Genomic DNA, 26,788 nt, shown 5'->3' on the forward strand with positions numbered 1-26,788 from the left:
CAACATTCCCCAAATTATTTGTTCAACACCAGGACACAGTCATCACTCTGTATTTGTGGATTCCAGACAGAAGCTGGCTCACATCACAGGGAGGCAGCATAGCTGAGTGGTGTGGAGACAAACTGCCTGAATGCAAAGTCCACTTCTGCCACGCTCTCTGTGAACCTGGCCACGTTACCGAAACTTTCTGCATCTCAGTTTCCCCATATGTTAAACGGAGATAATAGTGTTTACCTCAGAACAGGGTTATTCTGAGTTTTCAATAAGCTCATGCATGTAAAACACTTAGCAGAAGACTTGCACATAGCAAGCATTATACAAATGTTTATTAAATAAATAAAGTTAATAAGACAATGGAATTGAGATACAGAATACAAGGTCAATAGTGGGAACGCAGATTCCTAGCTTGGAGTCCTCCGTAAGTGGGGTGTGCCTCACCCTCACCTTCGTACAAAAAATGAAATTGAAGACATTGGGGGAAAAGAGGGAAATTAAAATTTCAAAGTGCACGAACTGAACCTCTAGAGAACTCTCCACACACAGGACGGACAGGCACAATTTCTTAATCTAGAAAGACGCACCTGGTTTGGTCTTAAGAAAATAAGCCCGACTACAGGGACAATGTCTCCTCCAGCAACAATTAGTGTCTCATTCAATTCACTGGGGCAGTATTAAGAGCACGGGCTTCCCACTCCTGGTCCATCTCTGTGATAATGAACACTCCCCACTTCCCCTGCCCTAGGGAAAGATGGGGCAGAAGGAGAGGAGAACACTTAAGTTAGTTAAATTAAAAGAAAGCTTTAACACTGAATGTTAACTACTGGAGTTAAAATTAAGGGGAAAAATGGCTTAGTTCTTCTGGATGAACTTTAGAATAAGGTCACTCCCCTCAGAAACCTTTTTGGAATTTTGATTGAATTTTTTTTTTCAAATCTGGAGACAGGCCTTTCACTAACTGCTAATGGTAACACCACAATAATAAAATATCATAGTAGAAAGAACAAAATAAATAGATTAATGGAAACAGAAGATTCACCACACAGTCTATTTAAGAATTCTGCATATGGGGGCGCCTGGGTGGCTCAGTCAGTTAAGCGTCTGACCCTTGATTCTGGCTCAAGTCATGATCTCACAGTTCGTGAGATAGAGCCCCATGTTGGGCTCTGCGCTGAGCATGGAGCTTGCTTAGGATTCTCTCCCTCTCTGCCTCTCTCCCCCTCCACCTTTCTCTCTGCTTCTCTGTTCTTGCTCTCTCTCAAAATAAACAAACATTAAAAAAAAAAAAAGAATTCTCCATATAAATACCAACAGCATTTTTCATAGAACTAGGACAAATAATCCTAAAATTTGTATGGAACCACAAAAGACCCTGAATAGCTAAAACAAATCTTAAAAGAGAAAAACAAAGCCGGAGGTATCACAATTCCAGATTTCAAGTTATACTACAAAGCTATAATAATCAAAATGGTATGGTACTGGCATAAAAATAGACACAAAGATCAATGAAATAGGACAGAAATCCAGAAACAAACCTACAGTTATATGGTCAATTAATCTTCATCTAAAGAGACAAGAATATCCAATGGGAAAAAGAGAGTCTCTTCCACAAACGGTGTCAGGAAAACTGGACAGCTACACGCATAAAAATGAAACTGGACCACTTTCTTTCAGCATACACAAAAATGAACTCAAAATGGATTAGAGACCTTCATGTGAGACCTGAAACCATAAAAATTCTAGAAAAGAGGACGGGCTGGAATATCTCTGACATTGGTCATAGCAGTATTTTTCTTTTTTTTAAAAATAAATTAAAAAAAGTTTGTTTATTTTTGAGAGAGGGACAGAGCATGAGAGGGGGAGGGGCAGAGAGAGGGGAAGACACAGAATCCAATGCAGGCTCCAGGCTTGAACTGTCAGCACAGAGTCCGACATGGGGTTCAAACCCACAAACTGTGAGATCATGACCCAAACCAAAGTCAGACGCTGACCCGACTGAGCCAACCATGTGCCCCGTCCATAGCAGTATTTTTCTAGATATATCTCCTGAGGCAAGGAGAATAAAAGCAAAAATAAACTACTGGCACTACATTGTAATACAAAGCTTCTACACAGTGAATGAAACAAAACTAAAAGACAACCTGCTAAACGGGGAAGATATAAAAGTATGTAAAATATGCTCAACATCACTCATCATCAGGCAAGTGTAAATCAAAACTATAATGAGATACTACCTCACACCCCTCAGAATGACTAAGAAGCAAGTGTTGATGAGATGTGGAGAAAAAGGAAGTTTCTTGCACTGTTGGTGGGAATGCAAACTGATGCAGCCACTGTGGAAAACAGTATGGGGGTTCCTCAAAAAGTTAAAAACAGAAATACCCTATGATCCAATAATCGCATTACTGGGTATTTATCCAAAGAATACAAAAGCACTGATTCAAAAGGATATTTGCATCCCTATGTTAACTGCAGCATTATTTATAATAACCAAAGTATGGAAGTGGTCCAAGTATCCATCAATTGATGAATGGGTAAAAAAGATGCGGTATATACATAAGGGAATATTATTGAGCCATAAAAAAGAATGAGAACTTGGGGCATCTGGGTGGCTCAATCCATTAAGTATCGGATTCTTGATTTGGCTCAGATCATGATATCATGAGATTGAGCCCCATGTCAGGCTCTGTGCTGACAGTGCAGAGCCTGTTTAGGATTCTCTTTCACTGTTCTTCCCCTACTTGTGTATGTGCTCTTTCTCTTTCTCTCTCAAAATAAATAAAAAAAACACTAAAAAGAATGAAAACTTGCCATTTGCAACAACATGGATGGGTCTAGAGAGTGTAATACTATGTGAAGTAAGTCAGAAAGACAAACACCTTATGTTTTCACTTATCTGTGGAATTTAATAAACAAAAGAAGTAAATAAAGGGGAAAAAAAAGGAGAGACAAACCAAGAAAGAGACTCTTAGCTATAGAGAACAAACTGGTGGTTACCAGAAGGGAGATGGGTCAGAGGATGGGTGAAATAGGTAAAGTGGATTAAGAGTACATTTATCGTGATGAGCACTGCATAATGTACAGAGCTGTCGAATCATTATATTGTACACCTGAAACTAATAAAATACTGTATGTTAACTACTCTGGAATTAAACCAAAAAACAAAACTCTGCATGATAAAAATGACATTTCAAATCAGTTTAGAAAGGATGAATTTCAACCTTTTTATGGAATAAATCGTGCTGGAATAGATTATATAGGGGAAAAAATCAATTCAGATTCCTAGCTAATGCCATATACCAAAATAAACTTCAGATATTTTACAGGATTTAAAATAAAAAATGAGACCATAGAAGAACTGCCATATAGATATTTATCTGATTTGGGGCCTATGCAAATGTAAAGGCAAACGAGAAATAATTAAGGAAATAAAAATGAAAGTAACAGAAATAAAATAAAAATAAACTGAAAAAAACCCTATTTGCAATGTATACAATTAAAGGGGTTATACCTTGATTATAGGATACTTTCTTAGCAGCTCTGGTGAGAGTCTTAATGGGACAATAGTGAAGCAGATGATCCCCATTACATTTATTGATTAACTATGAACTATCTGTTTCATTCTCCCTGCCCCCATCTAGCTTTTAGGAAGAAAAGACTGCTTACTGCATGAATATGCAATAAGATCTCAGACATAACAGCACCTCAGAAGAGGCGCCTGGGTCCCAATATAATTCCTATTTTTAATTATTTTGGCTGAACTAGGAAGGTAGAAAAAAGATGTGCAGATCTGATTCCCTGAAGATTTACTATCCGTGAGTGGAAGGTCAAGTGGGAGGTGATTATCACTCAGAGAGCTCCTCAATCCCTGTGTGGGGCTGCTTTAAAGGTTGTACAACCTTTTATTTAAGACGCATGTGGGTGGGAGGGCCAAGGAACAACTGTGAGAGGTGAAGGAAGGCACTCTATCTGCATTTCAATGAAAAGAAAGCCACCTGTGAAAAACTTTAATTGGAACTAAACCATAAAATTCCATCCTAAGAGACCAAAGACTCATTTAGTGCTATAGAAAAAAGAAGGAGCATAAATGAAATAAAGTAATACTAGTGCCTGAGTAGTTCCCTAGCGTTGGGGGCGGGTAGAGTCCAGAAAATAGGAGACGTCTACAGGGTGCAAGGTCTCTGTCTCATCTGCCTTGGTGACCCAGGAATTAAACTTCTGCCATGCACACGGGGGTTATCCTTGCGCTGCCCGGCCATTTCTTACCAGTTACTGTACCCTATCAATCTCCACATGCAATGGTTCTCCATCTCAGAAGGCGCAAAACCTTTCTCTGCTTCAGGCCTAAACAGTATCCAGATTGTTCTTAGAAGAGTTGTCTGCTAGCAGGATTTTTATTTAAACCATACTCTGGAATCTGGGATGTATTTCTTTTTCCCTAGTAGTGGCGTTTCCTGTTCTGCTACCATGTGGTTCTTCCTGATAATAAACTCTTCCGTGATAATCAACTTGGTCTACTGGCTAACCCCTTAAGGCTGCCATCACAGAAGTGACAAACTCTGGCAACAGGACACTGTCTGAAAGAATGAAAAGAGAATCCCTAAAAGTCTACCCAGAAGCCACATTAGCCAGTTACATGGGAAAAATCTCGTTCTAGTCCCTTAGCAAATCCTATAGCACTCCGGGTAAAGTGTCCGAAGACAGAAGGAGTATCGGAATTATTTGGATCTTATTCAATATTAGATTCATTCTCTGGATTCCCAAGGGAGAGATGAAATGCTAGGCCTTTGCCTAAAATTCCTGGAGTAAGGCGCAACTCAATGACCTGATCTGACACAAAAAAGTTGTGCCGAGAAAGTGCTAATTCCAACTCTCAAGGCTTAGTTCAGCACAACGTGGGGATGGTCTTCTTTGGCTTTTATGATGTAGACCAGTATTTTCTCTTGTTGCAAACACACAGCCAACAACGTGAAATCAACACCACCGATTCACATAACCCCAAGGCTACTGAAAAGAGGCGGCTTCCAGGAATCAATAGTGGGTGTGGCTCAGCTTTACTTATGGCTGAATGGATCTACTTGACACAGGGTCCAAATACTTACATATAAATTCATCTGAAAAGGTGAGGCTGAGGAGGAGCCAGAATGATAAAGTGGTCTGTTCTACCTTGCCCAGACAGGTCAAGACCATTAGAAAGGATAACAGTCTCCTACCAAACTCAGGCAGAGAAGTATCTGCAGCAGTTCCATATAAATAACAGCAATTTGCACTTCAGAAGAATGTTACCGGAGCCAGATATCCTATCTATTCAAGGCAGATTAGGACTCAGATGAGGAACAGTATAAGGTAAGGAAGTAGGGGTAGGAGTCTAGCTAAATAGGGAGGTTTTCCTTACTTCTACCTCTGGGTCATTTCACCCTGAACATACATGGCTGCATGTATGTTTATCCTGCAGTGTTCTGGCTAAGATCAAGTCTATCCTTGTTAGGGTTAGTTCATGGAAGCCCCTAACCCTACAGAAAAAACAGGCTGTAGTTGTAGTATTTTATTTGTTTGTTCTAGGAAAATGATTCTCAGAAGCCATGGTGGCTCTTTACATTTCTTGTGTTACTCTTCTCTGGGTGACAGACACAAGAACTTTCCTCCTCCCACTTCCTAAGGAGGAACAGCTTGGGGTCTTTCTTCAAAGACTTTTCCAACTAACTTTATTCACTGATAAGGGACCTATCCTTTAAGAAGTTCCAGGAACTTTTCTTTCAGCCACTAATGTCATTAAGGAACCTTCTGCCTAAATAAAAGTATGTTATTATTCATCATCTTTTCAAGACTAACAAGAAATCTCCAAAAACCATAGAGTACTTAATTTGTCCTACTTAACCAAGTTGTATATATATTTAAAAAATGTAATAAACAATCAGAGTCTCGCTGAATGGGGCTGGTCCTCCTTTTTGACCCAGACTTCTGAGGCACTTCCCCGGGCAGCCCAAGTCTTGGTAACTGACTTCCGGAGCCTGCCGAAGTGGATCCAAAGAGCTGGGCTGGAGTTGTGAATTTTTGCCACCATATTTCTATGAACTTTATCCCTTTTGTTTATTCAGGAAATCACCAATATCCAGGAAGTCAAAGAGCTGAGAAAGAAGGGCAGGGTGGTGGTGTGTTACTGGCTAAATCCAGAGGTCCTTGGTGAGGACACACGTAACAGGATGCAGATTCAAAGCACCAACCAGAAAAGTGCCTTGTCACAGCCTGCTGGCTGATCCTGTGTGAGATGGTGGTGCCTTTCTCAAGATAGAACATTCTACTCTACTACAATGCACCCCCCCCCCCACCATGGGAGGGGCTCTGCTATAGCAGAGGACATTGATCTACCCCAAGGGAGGGTAGAGGACAAAATGTGCCCTGCAGCAAATTTTAAAGTACCTCTCAGTAAGTCCTGTCACAGCAAAAACAGTGTTCAAATAAGCATTTCAGTTAGATAGCCATTATCATGGCAATTTTCCCCCTCAGAAAACCCCAAGTCTCCTCCTAGTGAAAGGAATCAGAGGCTCCTCGAATTTTCCTAGGCATCAATTGCCTATCAATAAAGAAAAACTCAAATCAAAGCTTAACCGCTTTCTGAAGGGTCTGCTGTCAGTCATGTCATGAAGGTTTAAGTGGAGACAGGGAAGACATTCAATAAAATATTTATGCTCTCTTACCATTAGCATCTTGGACTCCAGTAAGTGCTCCGACAGCTGCTGCGGTTTCCCCGGACAGGACGATCTGTCCCCCTCCTTGCAAGGTGGCCTCGGCCAGTGTGGCGACAGCATGGGCGGCGGCTTCGCTGTGGGCACAGGAACAGGAGAGGGGGACGTGTGAATTGAATAAAGGTACAGCACTGCGGCAAGACACGCCGTGCTTCCAACCCCTCCTTGGCTCTCTCTACCGACTCCACGGGTGTGAGCCTCCCGGCGCATACAGGAGTCCGCCGCTGCTGGGGAGAGCTGGGGGAATTTTTAAATGGTAACAGTAAATAGCTAGAGAAACCCCAAGTCTTACAGATTTAAGGAGCTAATGTGAGATTTTCTTTAAATCTAGGAAATGGGTGTGTGAGGACGGAAGGCGCTCACTGCCAGTGGAAGGTCTGATCCATAGTGACAGTGCGAAAGCCTTTCTGGTTGGTAACTCAAGGTTTTCTTGTTCTCTTTTCTCTTTATGGTAACACGAGGCCGATTATCTAAAACTGCCCTTTTGGGGACAGTTACATTACTTTCGAATGTCCTCTCTCTGTAAAGAGAGCTTTCATATTCTTCTTCCTTTCTGATCTTATACTCCAATAAACTTGTGCCTGCTGCTCAAAAACAAAAACAAAACAAAAACTCAAACAAACAAAAACTGCCCTTTCGTAGTGGAGGATGACAATATGAGAAGTAACAATGTGGACTTGCTATTCAATTAATATTAAATAATAACAATGCGGTTTATATGTATGACTTCAAATACAAAGTAATGGCTGACTAACACCCTAACATCCTGCAATATCTAGGTCTTCCCTTTGCCTCACTGTACATGTGGGCAGTGCTAAATTAAGGCTTGAAATTTTAAATGATCACCATAAGCCCAAACTCCTAGCCTCTAGAAACACAATGAAATAATAAAATCTCCCTTCCCTGCAAACACTTTGCACAATAGAAAGATATTAACTATCTGTTTATAGTGAGCACTATTCTAGCAGTCTGTATCCTATTTTTCTTTCTTCTCCTTGTGCTTTGCCTTTGCTGGTCCCAAATGCACAAATCCCATTTTTATTGATTCTATGATGCTATCAACTAAAAAGGGACCATTATTTTATGTGCCAGAAAGAAAGAAAAAAAAAAAAAAACTGCTTGATAATTGCAGTATTGTAGTTTACAATTCAAATTTAAGAGATGGTAAAATGTGAAAGCAGCAGAAATCCAGCACCTCTCCTGGGAAAGTGTCAGCTCCCACTCCGCACAGTTACTGAAGGAGTATCAAACGTGGGCACTGGAGTAGAGGAGGTGGTGTCACATAGTATATTGGGAGAGTGAAGGGGGGGGTGGTGACAAAGGCCTGGGTTTGACACCGAATAAGCCAGGTGAATAAGCTTTGCTCTGAAGCTGCAGATTGCCTAACTCTAGCACGCATACCTCGCGGTCACAAGCTGTAGGTGGGTTTGGGTGAAGGGCTGTGGACTGGTTGGGGCAGACATGTCCTGACTGTGCGCCAAGCAACATATACCACACTCTGTAGTGCTACTTCCATTTAAGAAAGCCAGCGGACAAGTAAAGCAACTGACATTATCATCTCCCTGAGGGAATATACGGATTCTAGGAAGCAGTAAAAGAAACCCAATGGATAGAAAAGTCTCATTAAATAGAATATTCTCCCTCTCTTACTAACTTGATTTAATTTTTAATATTTATGTCTGTGTTCAAGTTATTTTTTTCTGATAATAAAATACATGCAGAAGGCTTGTAAAAGTTTCATTAAGTATAAAAGAAACCTTAAAAATATACAGACATAAGTTTATTTCCTTCTAATCTTAAATACAGCTTTAAACAGCTAATAGTTAGGTATAATAGTTTTATACCCTGCTTTTTTCACCTAATGTTGTATTTCCCCATGTAAATACTCTGACATTTATTCAAGATAATAAATGAAAATTGACGATCCCCCTGCTTTTTTTTCTAGTCATTTATCTGTGGCTTCCTTTGACTTAGTTCAAAGTTATATATTTCAAATGCATTTGCTGCCTTCATAAACTTTTTCTATATATATTTTTTATTTTTAAGTAATCTCTGTACCCAATGTGGGGCTCAAACTCACAACCCCAAGAGTGATAGGTGCATGCTCCATTGGCTGAGCCAGACAGGTGCCCCCGTTCATAAACATTTGGGGACTAATTGAGCCGGAGCAAAAGGCTCAACAATCATGGAGTGCATGTGTGGTCCATGTAAAAGCTGAGATCAGCCTCAGCTGACGCACACTTCTTGGTGATCTGCTGCCCAATGCCAGTCATTTCATAGTATCTATAGCCAGATCTGATATCTGGGGACCTTTGATCTGGAATTCCTACCAAGGCTATTCTTTACATTTTACATGGCAGAGTTTAATTTTAAAGTCCTTCAAGAGTTATTAGAGCTAGTAAAATGAGTGATTAGTGTCTAGATCCTTCATCTCTAATATTTTTCTAAGAAACTTATTGTCAAATAACACTACCAGCCAAGTTTACAGTACCCAGCTGTCACTGGTTAATGACAAACATATTTCCTACTCTGACCTGAGACATCACAGAAAGCTGAAGTCTGTTCTTCGGAAAAAGCTGCAGCGGTGTGGTACTTTGGAGAAGGAAGCTGTATATGAAAATTGTTTCTATGGAAATACTATCTTTGTTTACAGGTTACCTCAGCGACTGCTCATACCCAGTTTTTATCACAATTTGTATAATTTTATTTCTGTGACCATCAAAGGCGATGTCCTGCCAGACCTGGAGCACCCGGACACATGCTTTCGGTGTGGAATTGTACAGGCGATGAAGGGAGGGCAGCTACCCTGACGTGAGGGGCACCTATGCCCAATCACACCTACTGTATCATGCCTGAAGCTCTAAACATTTGAGGTCATATTTTTTAAATATTTTTTGAGAAGAGAGAGAGCACAAGCGCACGTGAGTAAGTGGGGAAGGGGCAGAGAGGGAGGGAGACACAGAATCCAAAGCAGCCTCCAGGCTCTGAGCTGTCAGCACAGAGCCCAACATGGGGCTCTAACACAAACCGTGAGATCATGATCTGAGCCACCCAGGCGCCCCGAGGTCATTTTCTTTAATATCTTTCTAAAATATGTTTGGTAGAAGAAAGGCTGTGAAGAAGCACAATCTGGGTACAATCTGGGACCAGGAGTCTGAGGGGGATGACAGGCCCACAGGCCGGTGAGGTTAGTTATCTTATCCGCTGTCAGGAGCCAGAAGCAAAGCATCAAGGGAAGGATCTTTTCCATGGGGCATAAAGACAACTGTGACTCCTGTGGTCAGCAGGCATTCATTTCTAAATCTACACTGACCACTGACACTAGATTTCATGGAGAATGAGCAAACTGACTGCTAGAAAAAGATGGCCTTTACTTATAGGATGAAGAGGGATGCAAAGGTCTTTAAGTTACCACTTCACAAGTTTTTGCCAAAAGTAATTTCTTAACCAGAGTTACACATGAGAAGTTTCCATCAGCTTCTTATCTGCAAGTGTCCAACCTTTACAAGAAAGAGCAGCAGGTACGCTATTCCTGCCCTTCATCTCGAGAGATTTCTAGTCTCGGCTGTCCATCCCATTTTACTCAACAAATAAATACCAGTCCATAAAGTAAAGTATATTTTATTTTAATAACAAGTCTTATTTTAAGTCAATAATACTTTCATTTAAAAAAACAGTAAATTTTCCTCAAAAATATGATTCTTTTTTTTTTTTTTTTTAAGCCAAGTGTCTTCACAGCAAAAGAAAAGCAACTCTAAGTTCCTGGAGAAGAGGACTCAATGCGAGCCTTTGCTCTCCCATAGCGCTGAGCTGCGGCACTATGCACAGTAGACAGACCATGAAAACGGTCTCGGTGCTGACAACACAGTGTAAATTTCTAGTAGGGCAAATGTAGACTCCGTCTACAAATACTTATCATCCATCTGTATATGCAAGGGCTGTACTGACTTAAGTTTACTTGTGGAAGAAGGAATATAATCCACAAGAACAGCTTAACCCACAAACTGAAACATCAAATTAATGTTTTTATCACAACAAATTACATGATGATTTCACTTCCTTTCTCCTACAGTAGTTTGGCTGAATACTTTTGTTTTATTTCGTTTTGAGCTGTAATGCTCTTCACTTCATTTGTTCATTTGGATTCTCTCCCCATCTCCTTTCTAAAGATGCTGATTTATATGTATTTTGAAAATAATTAAAAATTAACCAGTTTCCAAATTTTTCAGTGACAATTTCTCCATAACCTCTTTGGATGATTTATAATGCCAGGGAGGGCTGGAGGCTGTTCGAGCCCAGGGCCCTTGTTCTGACTTGTTACACAAAACTCTTACACAGCGTGGTCGAAGAACAGGTCTGTCCTGCATCTGTCCTCATCCCCCTTTCCCCTCGGACAGGTGAAGGAGCTCCCCTGCCTTATTCCCCACCAGCCACGCCACACAGCTTCCGCCTCTCCCCTCACTCTGAGCCCACGGCGCGGTGGAGGGGCAGGGTATTAACCAAGCACCGCACTTATTCCATCTGCACCTGAAACAGGCGAGAAAGAAGCAGCGCTAAGAAATCACTGTTACCATGGGAACAAAGACCGGCTTTCTCAGGGCAGTTCTCACTAAGGTAATTTCCAGTGACAAATTCTGTGGAGGGGCTGGAGTATCATCTCATCCCACAAAGAAGCAAACTCCAAGGGTGCGTGTCTTAAAAGTCCAAACCTCCTGCCGTCAGGCAGTGGGTTACCTTTCTTGGAATCAGAAAGCCCCTAGCAGCCTGCTATCGTCTAGTCTTCATTGCCAGGCTTGGTTTCTCCCCCTGCAGCAGAGGCTGCAACACACCATCCCCCAACACGCATCGGGTGCTGAACTATCTGATTGCAAACAGATTTCAACATCTCTACCCCTCCTACGTGCCACAGTGAACCATGTTCTCCTTCCTTTGGAGTAAACACTACAGCCACCTCAGCTGCATTTGACTTAGTTAACAAGCCCTCAGGGGAAACCATTACCCTCTTTGCCTTTAGAAATAAGCCCCGCTCCTTACACTAAAGGGAGCCAGAATGTGCCTCATATTTTCCACTAGGTATAGGGTTCCCAGGACACTCGCACTTCACTGGAATATCCAAGGTGCTGGCTCGATGATATCAAGTTCTGATGGTCTTTCATGGTGGCCTGTTAGGCCCCAGGCCACAGTAAAGGGTTACCAGGCCAGAGGGAGGTTCTCACCCTGGCCATGGCTTTTAGGAAGTTTATCTGTACGTCCTTTCTCAAAGGAAGGAGTGGGGTTGGGCCAAAGTGTAAGGGGTCAAATAAGACTTTCATGTTATTGAAAAGCCACATGGTTCAATGGGCTAGGAAAAGAGTTTCAATCTCAGGTCACTCAGAGTACCCCTAGGAGAGGGAGGGGTGTGTGTGTGTGTGTGTGTGTGTGTTTCAATCTCAGGTCACTCAGAGTACCCCTAGGAGAGGGAGGGGTGTGTGTGTGTGTGTGTGTGTGTGAGTTTCAATCTCAGGTCACTCAGAATACCCCTAGGAAAGGGGTGTGTGTGTGCGCGCTCCATACCTAATCAACCACCTTCAAACTTAGTCACTTTATCTCCACTCAACCCTTTAACAAATCACACCTGGTCCGCCTCTTCCTAACTGACCTTCTATTTGGTCTCCTTATAAGCAATACTGAATATACAAAATTGAAAATACATTTAAATGATAACTCTCGGAGTGCCCGGCTGGCTCAGTCAGTAGAGCATGCGACTCTTGGTCTTGGGGCTGTGAGTCTGTGCCCCGTATTGGGTGCAGCGATTACTTTAAAATAAAACCTTAAAAAAATAAAAGTAAAAATGATAAGTCTAATTCTTGAAGTGCTAACTAGGGGCTGGGTACTTTGATGAGAGTCTCGGTGAATCTTTTTTAATTCTATATGATGAAAATTATCCTTGGGGCACCTGGGTGGCTCAGTCGGTTGAGCGTCCGACTTCGGCTCAGGTCATGATCTCACAGTTCCTGGGTTCGAGCCCTACCGTCGGGCTCTGTGCTGACAGCTAGCTCAGAGCCTGGAGCCTGGCTTTAGATTCTGTGTCTCCCTCTCTCTCTCTGACCCTCCCCTGCTCATGCTGTCTCTCTCTCTCAGAAATAAATAAAAACATTAAAAAAAAATTATCCTTATAATGATGAGGAAACTGAGGCCTAGGGGTTAAATTTCTCAAGATCAAACGCCTAGTAAGTGGCAGAGCTAGAATTCCAACCTGAATCTACGTGACCGCGGAACCTTCTTCTCAGCCCCCATACTATACAGCCACACAGAAGTCATTTCTGCAACAGCTTATGGAGGATTTCTAGTTATTTATCACAACCAATCTAAACTTAAGCTTTGGAGGAGGTGATCCCCTTCCTCTGAATTTCTGCAATGTTCATGGTTTGTACGGCACGATTCAACACTGCATTACATTCTGAGCAATAGTGTTCACTGTTTTACTTAAATCAATTTCCCCAGTGAGAACAGTATAACTTCTTTGAGGGCAGACATGGTATCTTAGAGTGCTCTTTATTTACAAACTTACCTGGCAGAGTGCAGGCACTCTGTCATAAACAGAGTTCAGTGACTGAGACTAACAACAGCAGCTGCACATAATGGTGACAGCGGCCTTATCGTATGCCAGCCACTGATCTAAGGACCTTGCAGGCAGTGGCTTTCTCAGTTCTCACAACATCCCTATGAGGTAGCTGCTGTTTTTACCCTCATTTTACAGAAGAGGAAAGCCTGGGCACTGAGTTCAAGTAAATTATCCAAGGCTGAACAGCTAGGTGGGTGACGGAGCTGCAGGTTAAACCCAGATTGTCTGGCTTCAAGGCCCACACTCTTAAAATGCCTGGGTCCACTGGAAAATAGAATGATGTTGGCAATGAAGAAGAAAAAGAATGACATGGGGATGATCTTTTCTGTCAACAGATCAACAGAAGGAAACCAAGCGGGAACAATATGGTCTAGTTTTGGAAACCCTCATCACTGGAGTATCCCATTCTGCAGCACCCTTCCTAAGCACACCTGAAAAGAAATATTTCAATTATTTTTCCCAGTAAGCCAAAACTGATTTCAAAGTCACTGATAAGCAAAGTAAGGGAAACAGATTTCCTGAAAAGTGAGTAAAATCAGCTATCAAATAGCTAAGACATGGATTAACATCCCTAACAAAAAGTAGTTTAGGGACACCTGGGTGGCTCAGTCGGTTAAACATCTGACTTTGGCTCAGATAATGATCTCACAGTTTGTGGGTTCGAGCCCTGCATTGGGTTCTGTGCTGAGAGCTCAGAGCCTGAAGCCTGCTTCAGATGCTGTGTGTCTCCCTTTCTCTCTCCCCCTTCCCCCTCACACTCTGTCTCTCTCTCTCCAAAAGTTAAAAAAAAAATTGTTTCTTTTGTAGAAGTGAAAGAATGACTAAAAGCAATTTGTTTTGTAGGGTAAATAGAAAATCAATCCTGAAGCTTCTTGCTTTATTATATTCTTTGGCCCCGTTAAAAACACAAAGTACTCGAAAACCTTGCTGCTTTTTGGTTTGTTAAAGGGCACAGAATAGGAGAAAGCAAAAGGGATCAAGGTCTCTTGACCAGCAGGCTTGAGCTGGAAGTCTGAAGGCAGGACTGGTTGTGGGGGTGGGTGGCGGAGGGCGGGAACCGGTTGGGTAAGGCTGGTCATAAGTCAAATTACAATACCCTGTGGGCTAAGAGTATTAAGCTCCCACTGCCAATTGTGACAAACTGAAGTACAGCGTTTATCTTTACAACCTGTAGGTAGGGACCGACCCATGATCGTCATCTGTCCCCCCACCCCTGCCTCCACCTGTTGAGCGCCATGGTGACTGTGGCTCCCTGTTGCATCTCCTGAGAAGCTGCCACTGCGGCCTCTGCCAACGACGCCACGGCCTGGGTGGCCTCTGATGCTTGCGTCGTCTGGATGGTCATCTCACCTCCTTGTAACGTGGCCCAATTTTGTTCCACCTGAGGCAGAAAGGACATGACAGTAAAGAATCAAAGTCACAGAAGGATTATAATAAATTGCTATGTGCTCAGCCAAATACATACACATTTTTAAATTAGCATGACCTACAATGTACAGAACAGGGTTTTTAGTATGCTATCTTTTGTGTATGGAAAGGGGGGTATTAGAATATATATTTGAATTTACTTATATTTGCATAAAGAAATTCTGGAAGGACACAAAAGAAACCATTGAAAATATTTTCCTTGGTGTGTGTGGGGGGAAGGGAGTTGTGGGGACAGGTTGGACAGGAGACAGAAAGCAAGATTTTCCAACATATACTTTTAAAAATATCTGAGCCCTATGAATAGGTTACCTATTTTTTTGAGTTCTTTTGAATAGGTAGTATATTGATAAGGCTCAGAACGAAAATTCTGACTAAACCATAAAATTTAAAAATTAGAATTTTTGAACAGACAGTAAATATAATCTTGAAAACATTCAAATGGTACCAAAAAGTATATAACGCCAGTACTCCAGACCTTGGGTAGAGAGGTGACCACTGGTTCCTATTTCTTGTGTAGCTTTGCAGGGATATTCCCTCTATATGCAAGCTTATTTACTCACTCCTATTTCCCCCTATCTACTCCCTCCTAAAAAATATAAATGGCAGCATATTCTATGTCATCTTTTTGTACCTTGCTTGTTTCACAAACAATACATCTCTGAAGTGATTCTATTTTAGAATGTATAAAACTGCTTCATCCATTCATGATTCATAATAATGGCTGGAAAGCACTGTATTATAGAGGTACACCATGATTTATTTAACCAGCCATCTTTTAATGGACACTTAGGTCATTTTTAGTCTTTTGCTATTACAAGCAGTACTGCGATGAATATCTTTACATACTATGTTGTAGATTTTATGGAAGTCTATTTATAGAGTAAATTCCTAGAAGTGGGATTATCTATCATTTACTTTGTATTTTAATTATCGATGGAAACTGCCAAATTCAGGAAACATTTTTTTTAATGTATAAAAAACTGCTTGCCTTTTAGTGGGGGGGTGGAATTATGAAGAAACAAAATAAAACAAAAAAACTCTATCTGGTGACAGGATAGACGATAATTCAGTTGTGCAAGATTTAGCTCAGGGGTTCTTGGTGTCGGCACTATTCACATTTAAAGCCAGACAAGTCTTTCTGCGGAGGGCTGTCCTACGCCATGAAGTACGTTTAGCAGCATCCCTGGCTTCTACCTAATACTAGATGCTAACAGCACCCTCCTTGGTCATGACAATCCAAGACATCTCCAGATAGTACCAAATGTCCTGGGTGTGTGGCGGGGGGTACCCTAACTGAGAACCATTGATTTTAGTAAAATGCTTTGCATTTAGGGACTTCTTAGTCCTGGATGCCTATATCTAGCTACTTCAGTCTGTTTTGCTCAATAAATGTTAGTTGATGAATTATTCCTCCTCAAAAACAAAAAGCAGCTGGGGCAGTGTGAAAGCAATTTCTATTTGACAATATGGTAGGTGATAAATCAATTAGCTCGGGTCCAATATTTCTATGGACTCGGGTCTCAGGACATTAGCTGTGCTTACTGGGGCTCTTGCTGTTCCTGATTCACACTGCTTGGGCCCAATGAGTGGAGACCTGTGTCTCCTGCATGTTTACTGTATCCCAAAGAAAGTGCCACAAGCTCGGGAGAGGCAGATATTTAAAATGCCTCCTGCTTTGGCTCTATGACCACACTTAGATTATGACAGTGCTTCTCAGAATGTTTGTCAAAAACCTCCCAGAAAATGGGACACTCCTTGGAACTACCCTAGTTTCTGCCCTGAGTTCTCATAGGCAAACCTTCAGGGCCCATCACTAAGCAGCAGAGACATCCCACTTCCTTCCCTCAGAGTGGCAAAGCTGCCTACTCGGGAACTCACAAAACTCTTGCTTCCTGAGAGTTAATCTCTCTTTGATTTCATTACTCCAGTGAGTGTCAGTGTAAATACTGCCACTTTAAATGGCAAGCTACACCGCCAGTCTGTAGATGGTCTGTGATTGCGCTCGACACATCAGCCGAAGCTGGCCAACCCTGTCACCTTTTGCCATTAAACAGTCTTCCTCTTTCCAGGTCTGCCCCTCTAGGTTTTTGCCCATCCCACTGCAGAGCTCGGCCTAGTGCAGCTCTCCCAAGACTCAGACTCCAATGGCAGCAATTTAATGTATACACATTTAGTTACAACTGTATTTGCAGCAAAAATGGTATTAGAAAGTTGCCATATACAGTATACTTTAAGGAAGTTAAATTATATGGCATGAAAGATTAATGGATGGTGGCAAAGGGTAGAGAGGAAGTAGGAAGAAGAAGCAGACGAAGAGATTTCTATTCAGAATAATGGCAGGTGATAAATAAATCACTTGGGTGTTAACATTTCTTTGGAATTTCCTATTCTTCAGCCTCAGTGCTTTAGTTGTATTTGCTTGAGCTCTTGTTGCTCTCCCTTTCCATCTGTTGGGAGCCACTGTGTGGTTATCTATGCCGGATGTCACCATGTCCCAGAGAAAGGGCCCCAAGCCCTAGGAGGGAAAGATATTCAGAGGATGTACAGTTAGCATCAATGCTTTTCTGAGAGACCCACTCCAACGAGGCCCTCCAAACTGTGGTTACTCTTATCCCTCTAGCTACAGTGAACCCCGAGGCCCTTTCCCACTTTCCCAGCGCAGTGCGCTGACGGTGCTCCTTTTGATAGGAACACAACTCCTACCTCTGCTTCCTGTTCACCCTACTAGTCTGAGTTCAGGTGGGCCTGAAGGAGCCCAGACAACTCCACTTCCCTATGGTCCGAGGCTTGGGACCTCTCCTCTGTGTTCCACAGCACCCTGGGCTTGCTTCTACTAAATTCTTACCTCATTGCCATTGTGCTTTGATGAGTTTTTCTCTACCACCTACCTGTGTGCTCCTTAAGAGCAAGAGAAGCCTTTAATTTCCTGCATCTATAGAATCTATAGTACCTGGCACAGGGCTCAGAAAGTATTTACTGAAGGGCAGGATGGAGAACGTATTCCTTTATTCATGTTTCCCTATTTGTTCTTCAGCCTACCTGGATCTCAGATAAACTGATATCCATAAAAAAAACCCATCTAAAACAAGTCATGCTACTGTTATTGTTACATGTTGATGGCTCAATTTAAAATTCATGTTTCCGGGACGTCTGGGGGCTCAGTCGGTTAATCGTCCAACTCCTATTTCAGCTCAGGTCATGATCTTATGGTTCATGAGCTTGAGCTCCACATTCTGGCATTCTCTCTCACCTCTCTCTGCCCCTACCCCATTTGCACTCTCTCTCTCAAAATAAACAAACTTAAAAAAAACCAAACTTTAAAATTCATGTCTCCAATGTCTTTGTACTTTGGTTTCTTCTAACAGAACCTTATGTACCATGATAATCAGATACCATTTTATTTCAACATTTGACCTTCCTGCCACTTAAATGCAATTAACACCACCACTACCAATTGGTGGTCTTTTCACACAACAGAATAAACTCTCAAATCCATGTGCATATTTGTAAATATGCCATCAAAACTGAAATTGTACAAATACTTTGAAATCAACATAGTTTATTTCACATATTTTGAAGTCTTTCCTTGTTCATTTCTAAATGTCTACGTAACTTGTTCTGTGTCTTTAATTAGTTTAAAGCTGTCTAAGGTGAGAGGTTTTTTTTGTTTCTTTCAAACTACAGTCAACCCTTCAACAACACAGGTTTGAACTGTTTGGATCCGTTTATAAGTGGATTTGTTTTTCAATAAATACAGTACAGACTAGAAACGTGTTTTCCTTATAATTTTCTTAATAACATTTTCTTTAGCTTGCTTTATTGTAAGAATACAGGATACAATTGATATAACATTACAAAATACGTGCTAATCAACTGTTTCTGTTATCAGTAAGGCTTCTGCTTGATCGTAGGCTATTAAGTTTTGAAGGACTTAAAGTTATATATGTGAATTTGACTGCACGGGAGGGTGGCCAGCTGTTCAAGAATTATTGGGTATTCCGACCACACAGAATACTCCAAAAGATTTGGGAGACCATATGATTACCACAAGGGACAGGCTCCCAGTGGTCCTTCTAATAAACGTAACTAAATGGAACTAACTGGATTTTGAAGGCAGCATGGCCTATTGGTAACAGCGCTCACTGGCAAGGCTGGGAGCACCAAGTGACCTCACAACTTCTAAAAGTATAGTTTTCGTTTGCTTTTGTAGAGTACTTTCTACTTCTTGGGAAAAGAGATGCTAAACACAAGGTAGTAGAATGTTTTTGCTGAGTCATCTGATACAATGTTTCATTAACTTGATGTGGTCTTATCTGCCCATAAGCAGTGAGGTATTTTGAGTAATTATAGTTCTTACGGCTCAAAACTGAGAGGCTAACGACCACGTCAACATCTAGGACCAATGAGAAGTAAAATAAATCATACTATTACATGGAAAACATTTTGTCACTTTCTGAGATAACCTGTGCTGCTTCTCTTTGTTGTGTTTCATTGGAAGTGTGGGAAGAGTTACAGTTTGTTTTTAAATCTGAAATTTGGGTGTGTAGCAGCAGGCTATTTCTGTCATTCACTCACTCCTACAACAGATGACTTAAAAATGATGTTAGTGTGCTGAAAAAGCCCTAAGTAACTAAGATTTTTTAAATTCTTTATATTTTTCTGTGAACTTCTGAATGTGTTAATTACCACTATATATATATATATATACACATATATATATATAAATATATATATAAAATTATTTAGCTACATGGGCTTCAAAGAATTAGTCTCTAGAGAAGTGTTTAAGAAACACAGTCACTTGCTTCACACAGTACCAGAAACATTCAATAGGGAGATACGGTTGATAACTTTGAATAAGTCAAAGAGTAAATGCACCCACCGCTGTCTTTTCTATCTATCTCACACTTCAAGGAGAGTCCTCCACTTTTAGTGTTTGGGGACTGACGAGTTTTTCCCTCAGCTAATCCACACTCTTACATGTTTATATACTTCTAAAAGTGAATATCCTGTGGACTATTAACCTTTCTATACTGCACAACCAAATGCTGGCTCCTGCCCCCCACATCTCAGACTCCCTAGCTGGAAACCACCTCTCCTGGAGGCAGAGACCACTGGGCAGGGACCGTGATTCATTTCTGCAGACATTTCTCTCTCCCTCCAGACAGGAGCTTCTTGAGAGCAGGGTTCCTGTGTAAATCAACGCCACACATCTAACACGTCATTGCGTTATGGCAGAGGCTCGGTTCACGCTGGCTGACTGGGTAGCCCACTGTTTCTCTTCATCTCACTAGCCATGAGAGCTTTATTAGTTCTCTCCCTTTCCTGAGTTGCACAAATGAATATGACTTTGTGGTGTCCTGAGCGGAAGTGCTTCATGGTTTTAAGCAAGGGTGAGAGAACACTTTTAGCTTTATTTCTAATACTGCTCTTTTGACAGTTGTTAGCTGTTCTTCAAATGTCAGGGGTACACCACCCTGGTACCTTTCGGGGAAAAGCCCGCACTGCCTCAACGAACCCTTTCCTGACCTTCACCGACGGCTCAGAGTTTAGACGACAGTTTTCCAAACATGTTACATAGCTTCGACACTTATTCTGTGACTTTGGGCACGTCACCTAACCTCTACGTGTTTCTGTTTTCTCATCTATAAAGTGAAGATGGTAACAGAACCTATTCTTAATATAGGGTTGAGCACTTAGTTTATCAAGTGCTCAATTAAAGTTAGCTACCTTTAGGTTAACATCCTATAGTTACTTCGATTTTGGGAGAGGAGGATTTTCTCATAGTCTTTTCAAAGGCATATTTAAAATGTAATAAATGATGACTACTGCTTTACAAATATATTTATCCCTTCAAAGAATTCTTTGGTCAGCTCCAGTCTTAATGATCTAATTTTTAAACATTAAGCCTAATGATTAAATTCTTTGGGATTCACAGCATAAAAGTATTACACAGATCATCTCTTTTTGTTATGTATTATACAAAAATGCTATATTGCAAATGTAAAATTATAAGTGACAGGTCTAAATCATAAAGATCTAGGAATTTCAATGATTACAATTAATATACACAACATGAGATACTCTGCAAAACTGTCATGGTCTAATGCTACCAATGTGTAGGCTACTCGGCCTCGCTATTTTCTGAACCCTAACTACTCCCTCGCCTATGCCTTTAAGTATTTAAGCAGATGCAGACCAAATCCTCTTTCTTACCTCTCCATCGGCCACAGCAGAATAATTCACTTGGGCAACAGTGACTGTGGTTGGCAATTCTGAAGCATCAGCCAATGTGGCTACTGTTGCCCCTGTACCAACCTAAAGAAAAATACGGAAGGTGAGAAGTGTCAGTAGATGGATATGTCTACCTTTCCTTTCGTCAGAAGTCAAGATTCATTTAATCCAAAATTCAGCGCAGGTGCTGATTAACAGGCTTTGTAATGTGAAATGAGTTCCTAAAATCGTATCTCAGACACTTACAGGAGCACTAGTATTTTATTTCAACCGAATAAATCAATATTAGAAGCTATCATGTTTCACCATCAGTGCCTAGTATTGGTCAACCAACTTTCTACTCTCACTCCAATCTGAATCTTGTTTATTTTTATTTTTATTTTTTGTTTCCAATCTGAATTTTAGACACTCCCTATTTACCAACACACTGTGTTTTACCACAGGTAATTTAGAAGGAATAGCTCCTAGCCCCTGACAGAATGAAACCATAAAAAAGAAGCCATTTTTACAGTGCTTTGTCTGGGAAATGTCTGGAAAAGCCATCTACAGCTCCGTATTTAACATACTGCAAACAATTTAAAATATTATTTAAAAATAAATTTTAGATAGAAAGATCTTGAGGAGTTTCAAAAAGTTACATAAGGGTCACATGAAGCAAACTTTCTCCAGTGTGAGGTGAGGTGCCCACCAGTCCACCTCAGAAACCGTAGTTTGGTGGCCATACGTTTACTCACCTGAATGAGTGAGACAGTGCCGTCAGGGTTACTAAAGGTCTGGACTACGGTCTGTGATGGTACAAGATGGGCTATACTGTGTGTGGTTGTGGCCTGTGTTTGTGTTTGCTGATCTTCAAAAGCATACAAAAGGTCCTCCCGCCCATGCTGTTTATAACAGTTTTTAACTATGGTCCGTAGTGCCTGGGTCCATGAAACCTGTCACCAAAAGACCAGAAAAGCACATTTAAAAAGTCACAAAGAAGCGTGGCTATTCAGTCCCACCATGGGATAAGCAGCTGCTTAGCTAACAAACCAAACCAAACCTGCACAGAGTAAGCTCCCGTAGGTTTATTTCCCGGAGGCCGATTGTGGCGCAAAGAAACTCGGCACCAAGCACCAAAGATCTCCCACCGGTTTCCTTCCTGAGCAAAGTCTGGTTTTGCTTTTGGGTTTTATACCCCAAACTAACCTGAGGCCAACTCTTAAACTTCTCACAAAAGAAGGTTACTCTTTTGACAAGAATTTTATGTTACGATTCTCAATAAACTTCCAAGCTAAGAAACACATATGCAGAAAGAGCAAGGGACGACAATTAGTTGAGTCCACCTTTTTAAAAAGAAGTGTCATTAGCAGCAGCCTTCACCAACTTCACATCTAATTCTATTATTTACATTTTTCAACGGTGGTTCTTGCTAACCAGAAATAAGGACATCTCTAAGTCTTCGAAGTGATTAATGCTTTTTCCTGAAGTTTCTTCAGTTTTTCCAAGCACCTCATAATATTAAAACTGCTCCAAAAGGCAACTAGGGGGAAGGAAGTGTAAATTCATGGACCCGTCCCGAGTCCACAGTGACGATATGAGAATGGGGAAGGCTATAAATCAGAGAATATCAAACTTCTTTTGGGAGACAGGTTTGGCTATCGCACAAATGTTTTCAGACTTTTTAGCATAGCTGATTCTGAATGGAAAAGCAACAGGCTACTCAGCTCTGAGAAACCCTCACCCTCTGCTTTTGCTCTTCTGTGCGGACGTCGCTCCGGACATTTGCCCACGGGATATCTTCAGGCCACCAGATGGGCTTGCAGCTTTCTTTGCCCCAGCCTGGTTTTCCCCGACCTGTGGAGTACTTGAGCATCTCTGGAATAAATGCCCGAAGCTGGGCCTAGAAGACAAGAGTGTGGTCATCAGCAGTCATGAAAGACATCTGGGATGTCTTTGCGCCTTCCACCAAGTTCTACGATAATAAAACAGACAGCCCTCCTGGATGGTCCCAGAGAATTCCAAGATGTGACTGAGAATTATATATACGTATGTTGGTCAAGTATACATCAAGCTGTATTTCACAGAACTGGCCCTGGAAGATCAAGAATACCTGCCCTCAAGTTTGATTTCTGCCTAAGATATTCCTGATGCCATTTCCCTCATTTCCCTTCTACAGCTTCCCACGGATTCAAGGTGTCTAACAAAGTTGACATGTTTTCAGTATTGTTCTGGAGGCAGTAACCTGGCCATTAGATAAGGGAAGTAAGAGGTGAGGAGCAGGTAGAATCATCATTGTTTGTAGCTGATATGACTGGGCATCTGGAAAACCCCAGAGAGTCAAAGGAAAAACTACTATAAACAGCAAGAGAATTCAGGAAGGTGGTTGGTTACAAATAGGCTTTACTTAATAAGAAGGGACAATAACCCTAAAGCTTTCCCTGAAAGTTTCTTGTATGCTAGGCCAATGTCTGTGGCTCTGACATACAATCAGTGAAGCATATGTCATCTTAAACACATTATGGACTTCATTCAGATTTATTTTACAAATCGAATCCAGACCGAGCAGGTGTTAAACCAGAGACAGCTGCCTTTCTTCATCTCCTGGCACAGCAGTCAGACTGAGTGTGTGTGTTGGAGGAGGAGGAGGGAAGCCTGCTTTGTGAATATTCTTAATTGCCTACAATGATTTTTGGCAAGAGAAGCAATTTATGAAGTTCTAACGTCCCTCCCCAGACCTACTGCTTTCCTTGTAACCTCTGCAACACTCCAGAGATAAGCATTCTCCTCCAACTAAGGACACATCCAGGTTGCCTCCACAGCTTAAGACCAAAAGGATAAGACAATTTTGGCAATGAGTCAGACCCAAGGACATGGGCTTATAGGTGTAAAAGAGAGTGAGAGAAAAAAAAAACTAGAAATGGGAATACTGAAGTATTAATGAGAGAATGAGTGCAACACTACTTTAATACTGAAGAGCCTATTTAAATATCAGGTGTTCTTATCTGAATATTATTTTACCAGAAGATGATACCAATTATTATATAATATAATTATTATATCACATAATAATAGGGAATCATGCTTCCCTAATAAATAGAGCTCTGGCTGACGATATTTACGTGGCCATTCCTTGCGCCCAGGCTGCCATTTCACCTCCCTGAGGCTGCCTCTCCCAGACAGTCTCCTGCCTACAGGATATGATATAATACACTCGGTATATATTTGGCTCTGCGGCATCAAGCAGCAGGCTAATAGAAATGTATCCATTTGCAAACCCAGGCTATCAGCTGGCTCATGAGGTCATTTCTTCAGTTATTTTAAGAAAGTACATCTCAAAGTCATTTTTCCCTTTATCCTGATTTCCTGGGAGTGTGTCTTTTTCTAGCCTCAGATACATAGAGAAGGAAAAGGCTTAATCCTCACATGCAATATTTGTGTTTCTTCATATAAAAAACACATGGCTTTCGTCTATCTCTTTTGTTCTAATCCCAGGAACATTCTCCAAAAGTAGAGTTCTTTATATCCATACCTAGCGGAGTCTGGAGATAATGAAATAAGAAGGCTAAATAGCTTTAAATTAACACAAGACGACAGTGTTCAGAAAGAACTCGCTGTCAGAGTCTGCTCAGATCCCGCCTGGACCCCCATACATTCTCTGATTCTGACTCTCCAGCTTCTGACGCCCCACCCGTTTGCACCACAGTCTCCCACACTCCCCAGTCCTGGGTCACCCTGGCACTTGGCGACGGACACCTACACCTTTCATCCTGTCTTGCTTTTTGGCTCTGTCCTATCAGGTTTTCCCCTGGGCTTCCGGGACTCACAGGTTGCGGGAAGTGTGGGCAGCGCACCAGCCTACTCACTTAAAAGCCTCCTCTGCCCTCTCTCTACCCACCTGTCTTCTTGGAGTCTTACTCTTTGCCAGGAGAACCCCACCTTCTTTCCCTAGACAGCCAAGCTCAAAGTCTCGGTCAGGTTTACCTCTTTCCTTCAATACCCATCTAGCTACTTCTTGCAGGTTCAATTCCTTCTTCTTTGAAATGCCTGTGCTCTCCGTCCCTTCCTCTCCTGTCCCACCTGTGTCCCCACTTCCTAGTCCAAGGCCAGTGCATCCTTCCAGCTGACCTTCTAGTGTAACTCCACGTTCTCCCCTCTCTTCCTCATCCCCTGTGTCCTTAACAGACAGCTTTCCCTAAATGCTGCACAGCTCCAATGCTCAAAAACTTTTAAATGGCCTCTCACTACTAGGAACTAAACCAGACTCTTCTGTCCAGCTTTTCCACCTGCCACAGCCCAGCCTCCCACCACTATTTCCGCTAATTGCCAACAGGCCGCCTTGGTCCTCATTAGGTGAGTCTCTGCACTGTCTTATAAACTGAACTCACTTCTGCTTCTATGCCTTTGGATTTGTTCCCCCAGTGGGAGCACCTTCTCAAGCCGACACATGTTCCTTATTGCCCACCAGATTCCACATTCTTTGTGAAATATATCTTGACTCCTTCCTCAGTCAGTTTGTTCTCAGTCAGTCAATAAGAACACAAGCTCTAGACTAAGAGTTGGCCCAGAACCCTAGCTCGCTCTCTGAATCTTAATTTCCTCAACCGCAAAGCAGTAATAAAAACGGCAAGTATACAGGGTCAATTCAATGGATCAGATAGTGGGTAGATATACATAGCTGCATTGAATGAATGGGAGTTTTACTATTATTACTTCAGTCATCAGTCCTCTATTTTTTTTTAAGTTTATTCATTTTGAGAGAGGGCTAGAGTGTGTGCTGGGGAGGGGCAGAGAGAGAGGGAGAGAGAGGATCCCAAGCAGGCTCATTGTTGCACAGAGTACAACGTGGGGGTCGAACCCACAAACAGTGAGATCATGACCTGAGCCAAAACCAAGAGTCAGACACCCAACTGACTAAATCACCCAGGTGCCTGCCTCTTTTCAAACTGAATGAAAAAGCCAATGTTCCGAAATGGTTTTCTAATACTAAACACACTGACATATGGAAAGACATTTATCCTTAGTTCTTCAGGGTGGGTATGGTGCAAAAATGCAGAAGGAGGCAGAAGAATGAGTGAATAAGTATCTGTGTAAACATGGTTGAAGAAGAGAAATAAAGAATGCTAGAATCAAAAAGTGAATCTAGGCCAATTTTGTGCCTTGAGGGAGAGAGCTGTTACCCACATGCCCCAATACATACATAGTGCAGGTGATTTGTTCTGCGGGATCTTTGAGCATTAAAAAAAATTTTGTAATTTTTTTTTGAAAAAGAAAGTGTGAGCGGGGGAGGGGCAGAGAGAGAGAGGGAGACAGAATCTGAAACAGGCTCCAGGTTCTGAGCTGACAGCACAGAGCCCGACGTAGGGCTCAAACTCATGAACCATGACATCACGACCTGAGCTGAAGTCGGACACTTAACTGACTAAGCCAGCCAGGTGCCCCTGAACATTTTTTTTTAAAGTATACAAGCAGATTACTAGTGAGAGAGAACTAGACTTAGGAAGCCTGTCAAAGATGTTCTGTGTCAGAAACCTCTGGATGGGAAATGTCTCAAAGTCCTGGGAAGAAGAAAGTAGGAGACAAAAGCAACACGGTGTTGGGGGGCAGGGGGATGGTTACATCCATAGGCAAAAATTCCATTAAACGTTAAAAAAATGGGACCAGAGTGAAATTTAACTGCTGGTACAGAAGTTCCAATTCAGAGGCAGATTTTAGGTTTTTATTAATTATCAACTGTATAAATCTGCCTTCATATCAAAACAAGAGGCAAAAAGCACTTTCTACAAATAAAAGTTCACTTGTC

General features: G+C 41.7%; 1 protein-coding gene across 4 annotated transcripts in view; it reads right to left on the bottom strand.

Moving 5' to 3' along the window:
- NRF1 (nuclear respiratory factor 1) overlaps positions 1-26,788 on the bottom strand; it is a 94,141-nt gene that overhangs the window by 24,064 nt on the left and 43,289 nt on the right. Inside the window, exons 5-11 of one of the 4 annotated variants that reach the window (XM_077770754.1) lie at positions 22,730-22,888; positions 21,744-21,941; positions 20,992-21,093; positions 17,132-17,290; positions 14,571-14,728; positions 6,696-6,820; positions 569-738 (exon numbers count right to left, since the gene is read on the bottom strand). In XM_077770754.1, coding sequence (XP_077626880.1) covers positions 653-738; positions 6,696-6,820; positions 14,571-14,728; positions 17,132-17,290; positions 20,992-21,093; positions 21,744-21,941; positions 22,730-22,888 — 987 coding nt within the window. In that variant the 3' untranslated portion in view covers positions 569-652. Of the gene's footprint in view, positions 1-568; positions 739-6,695; positions 6,821-14,570; positions 14,729-17,131; positions 17,291-20,991; positions 21,094-21,743; positions 21,942-22,729; positions 22,889-26,788 lie in introns of those variants that run through there. The other 3 variants (XM_077770753.1, XM_077770752.1, XM_077770755.1) reach the window with 3 other exon arrangements.

This window comes from Crocuta crocuta, unplaced genomic scaffold, assembly GCF_008692635.1.
Source record: "Crocuta crocuta isolate KB4526 unplaced genomic scaffold, BGI_CrCroc_1.0 scaffold266, whole genome shotgun sequence".
In the NCBI taxonomy this organism is placed as follows: Eukaryota; Metazoa; Chordata; class Mammalia; order Carnivora; family Hyaenidae; genus Crocuta; species Crocuta crocuta.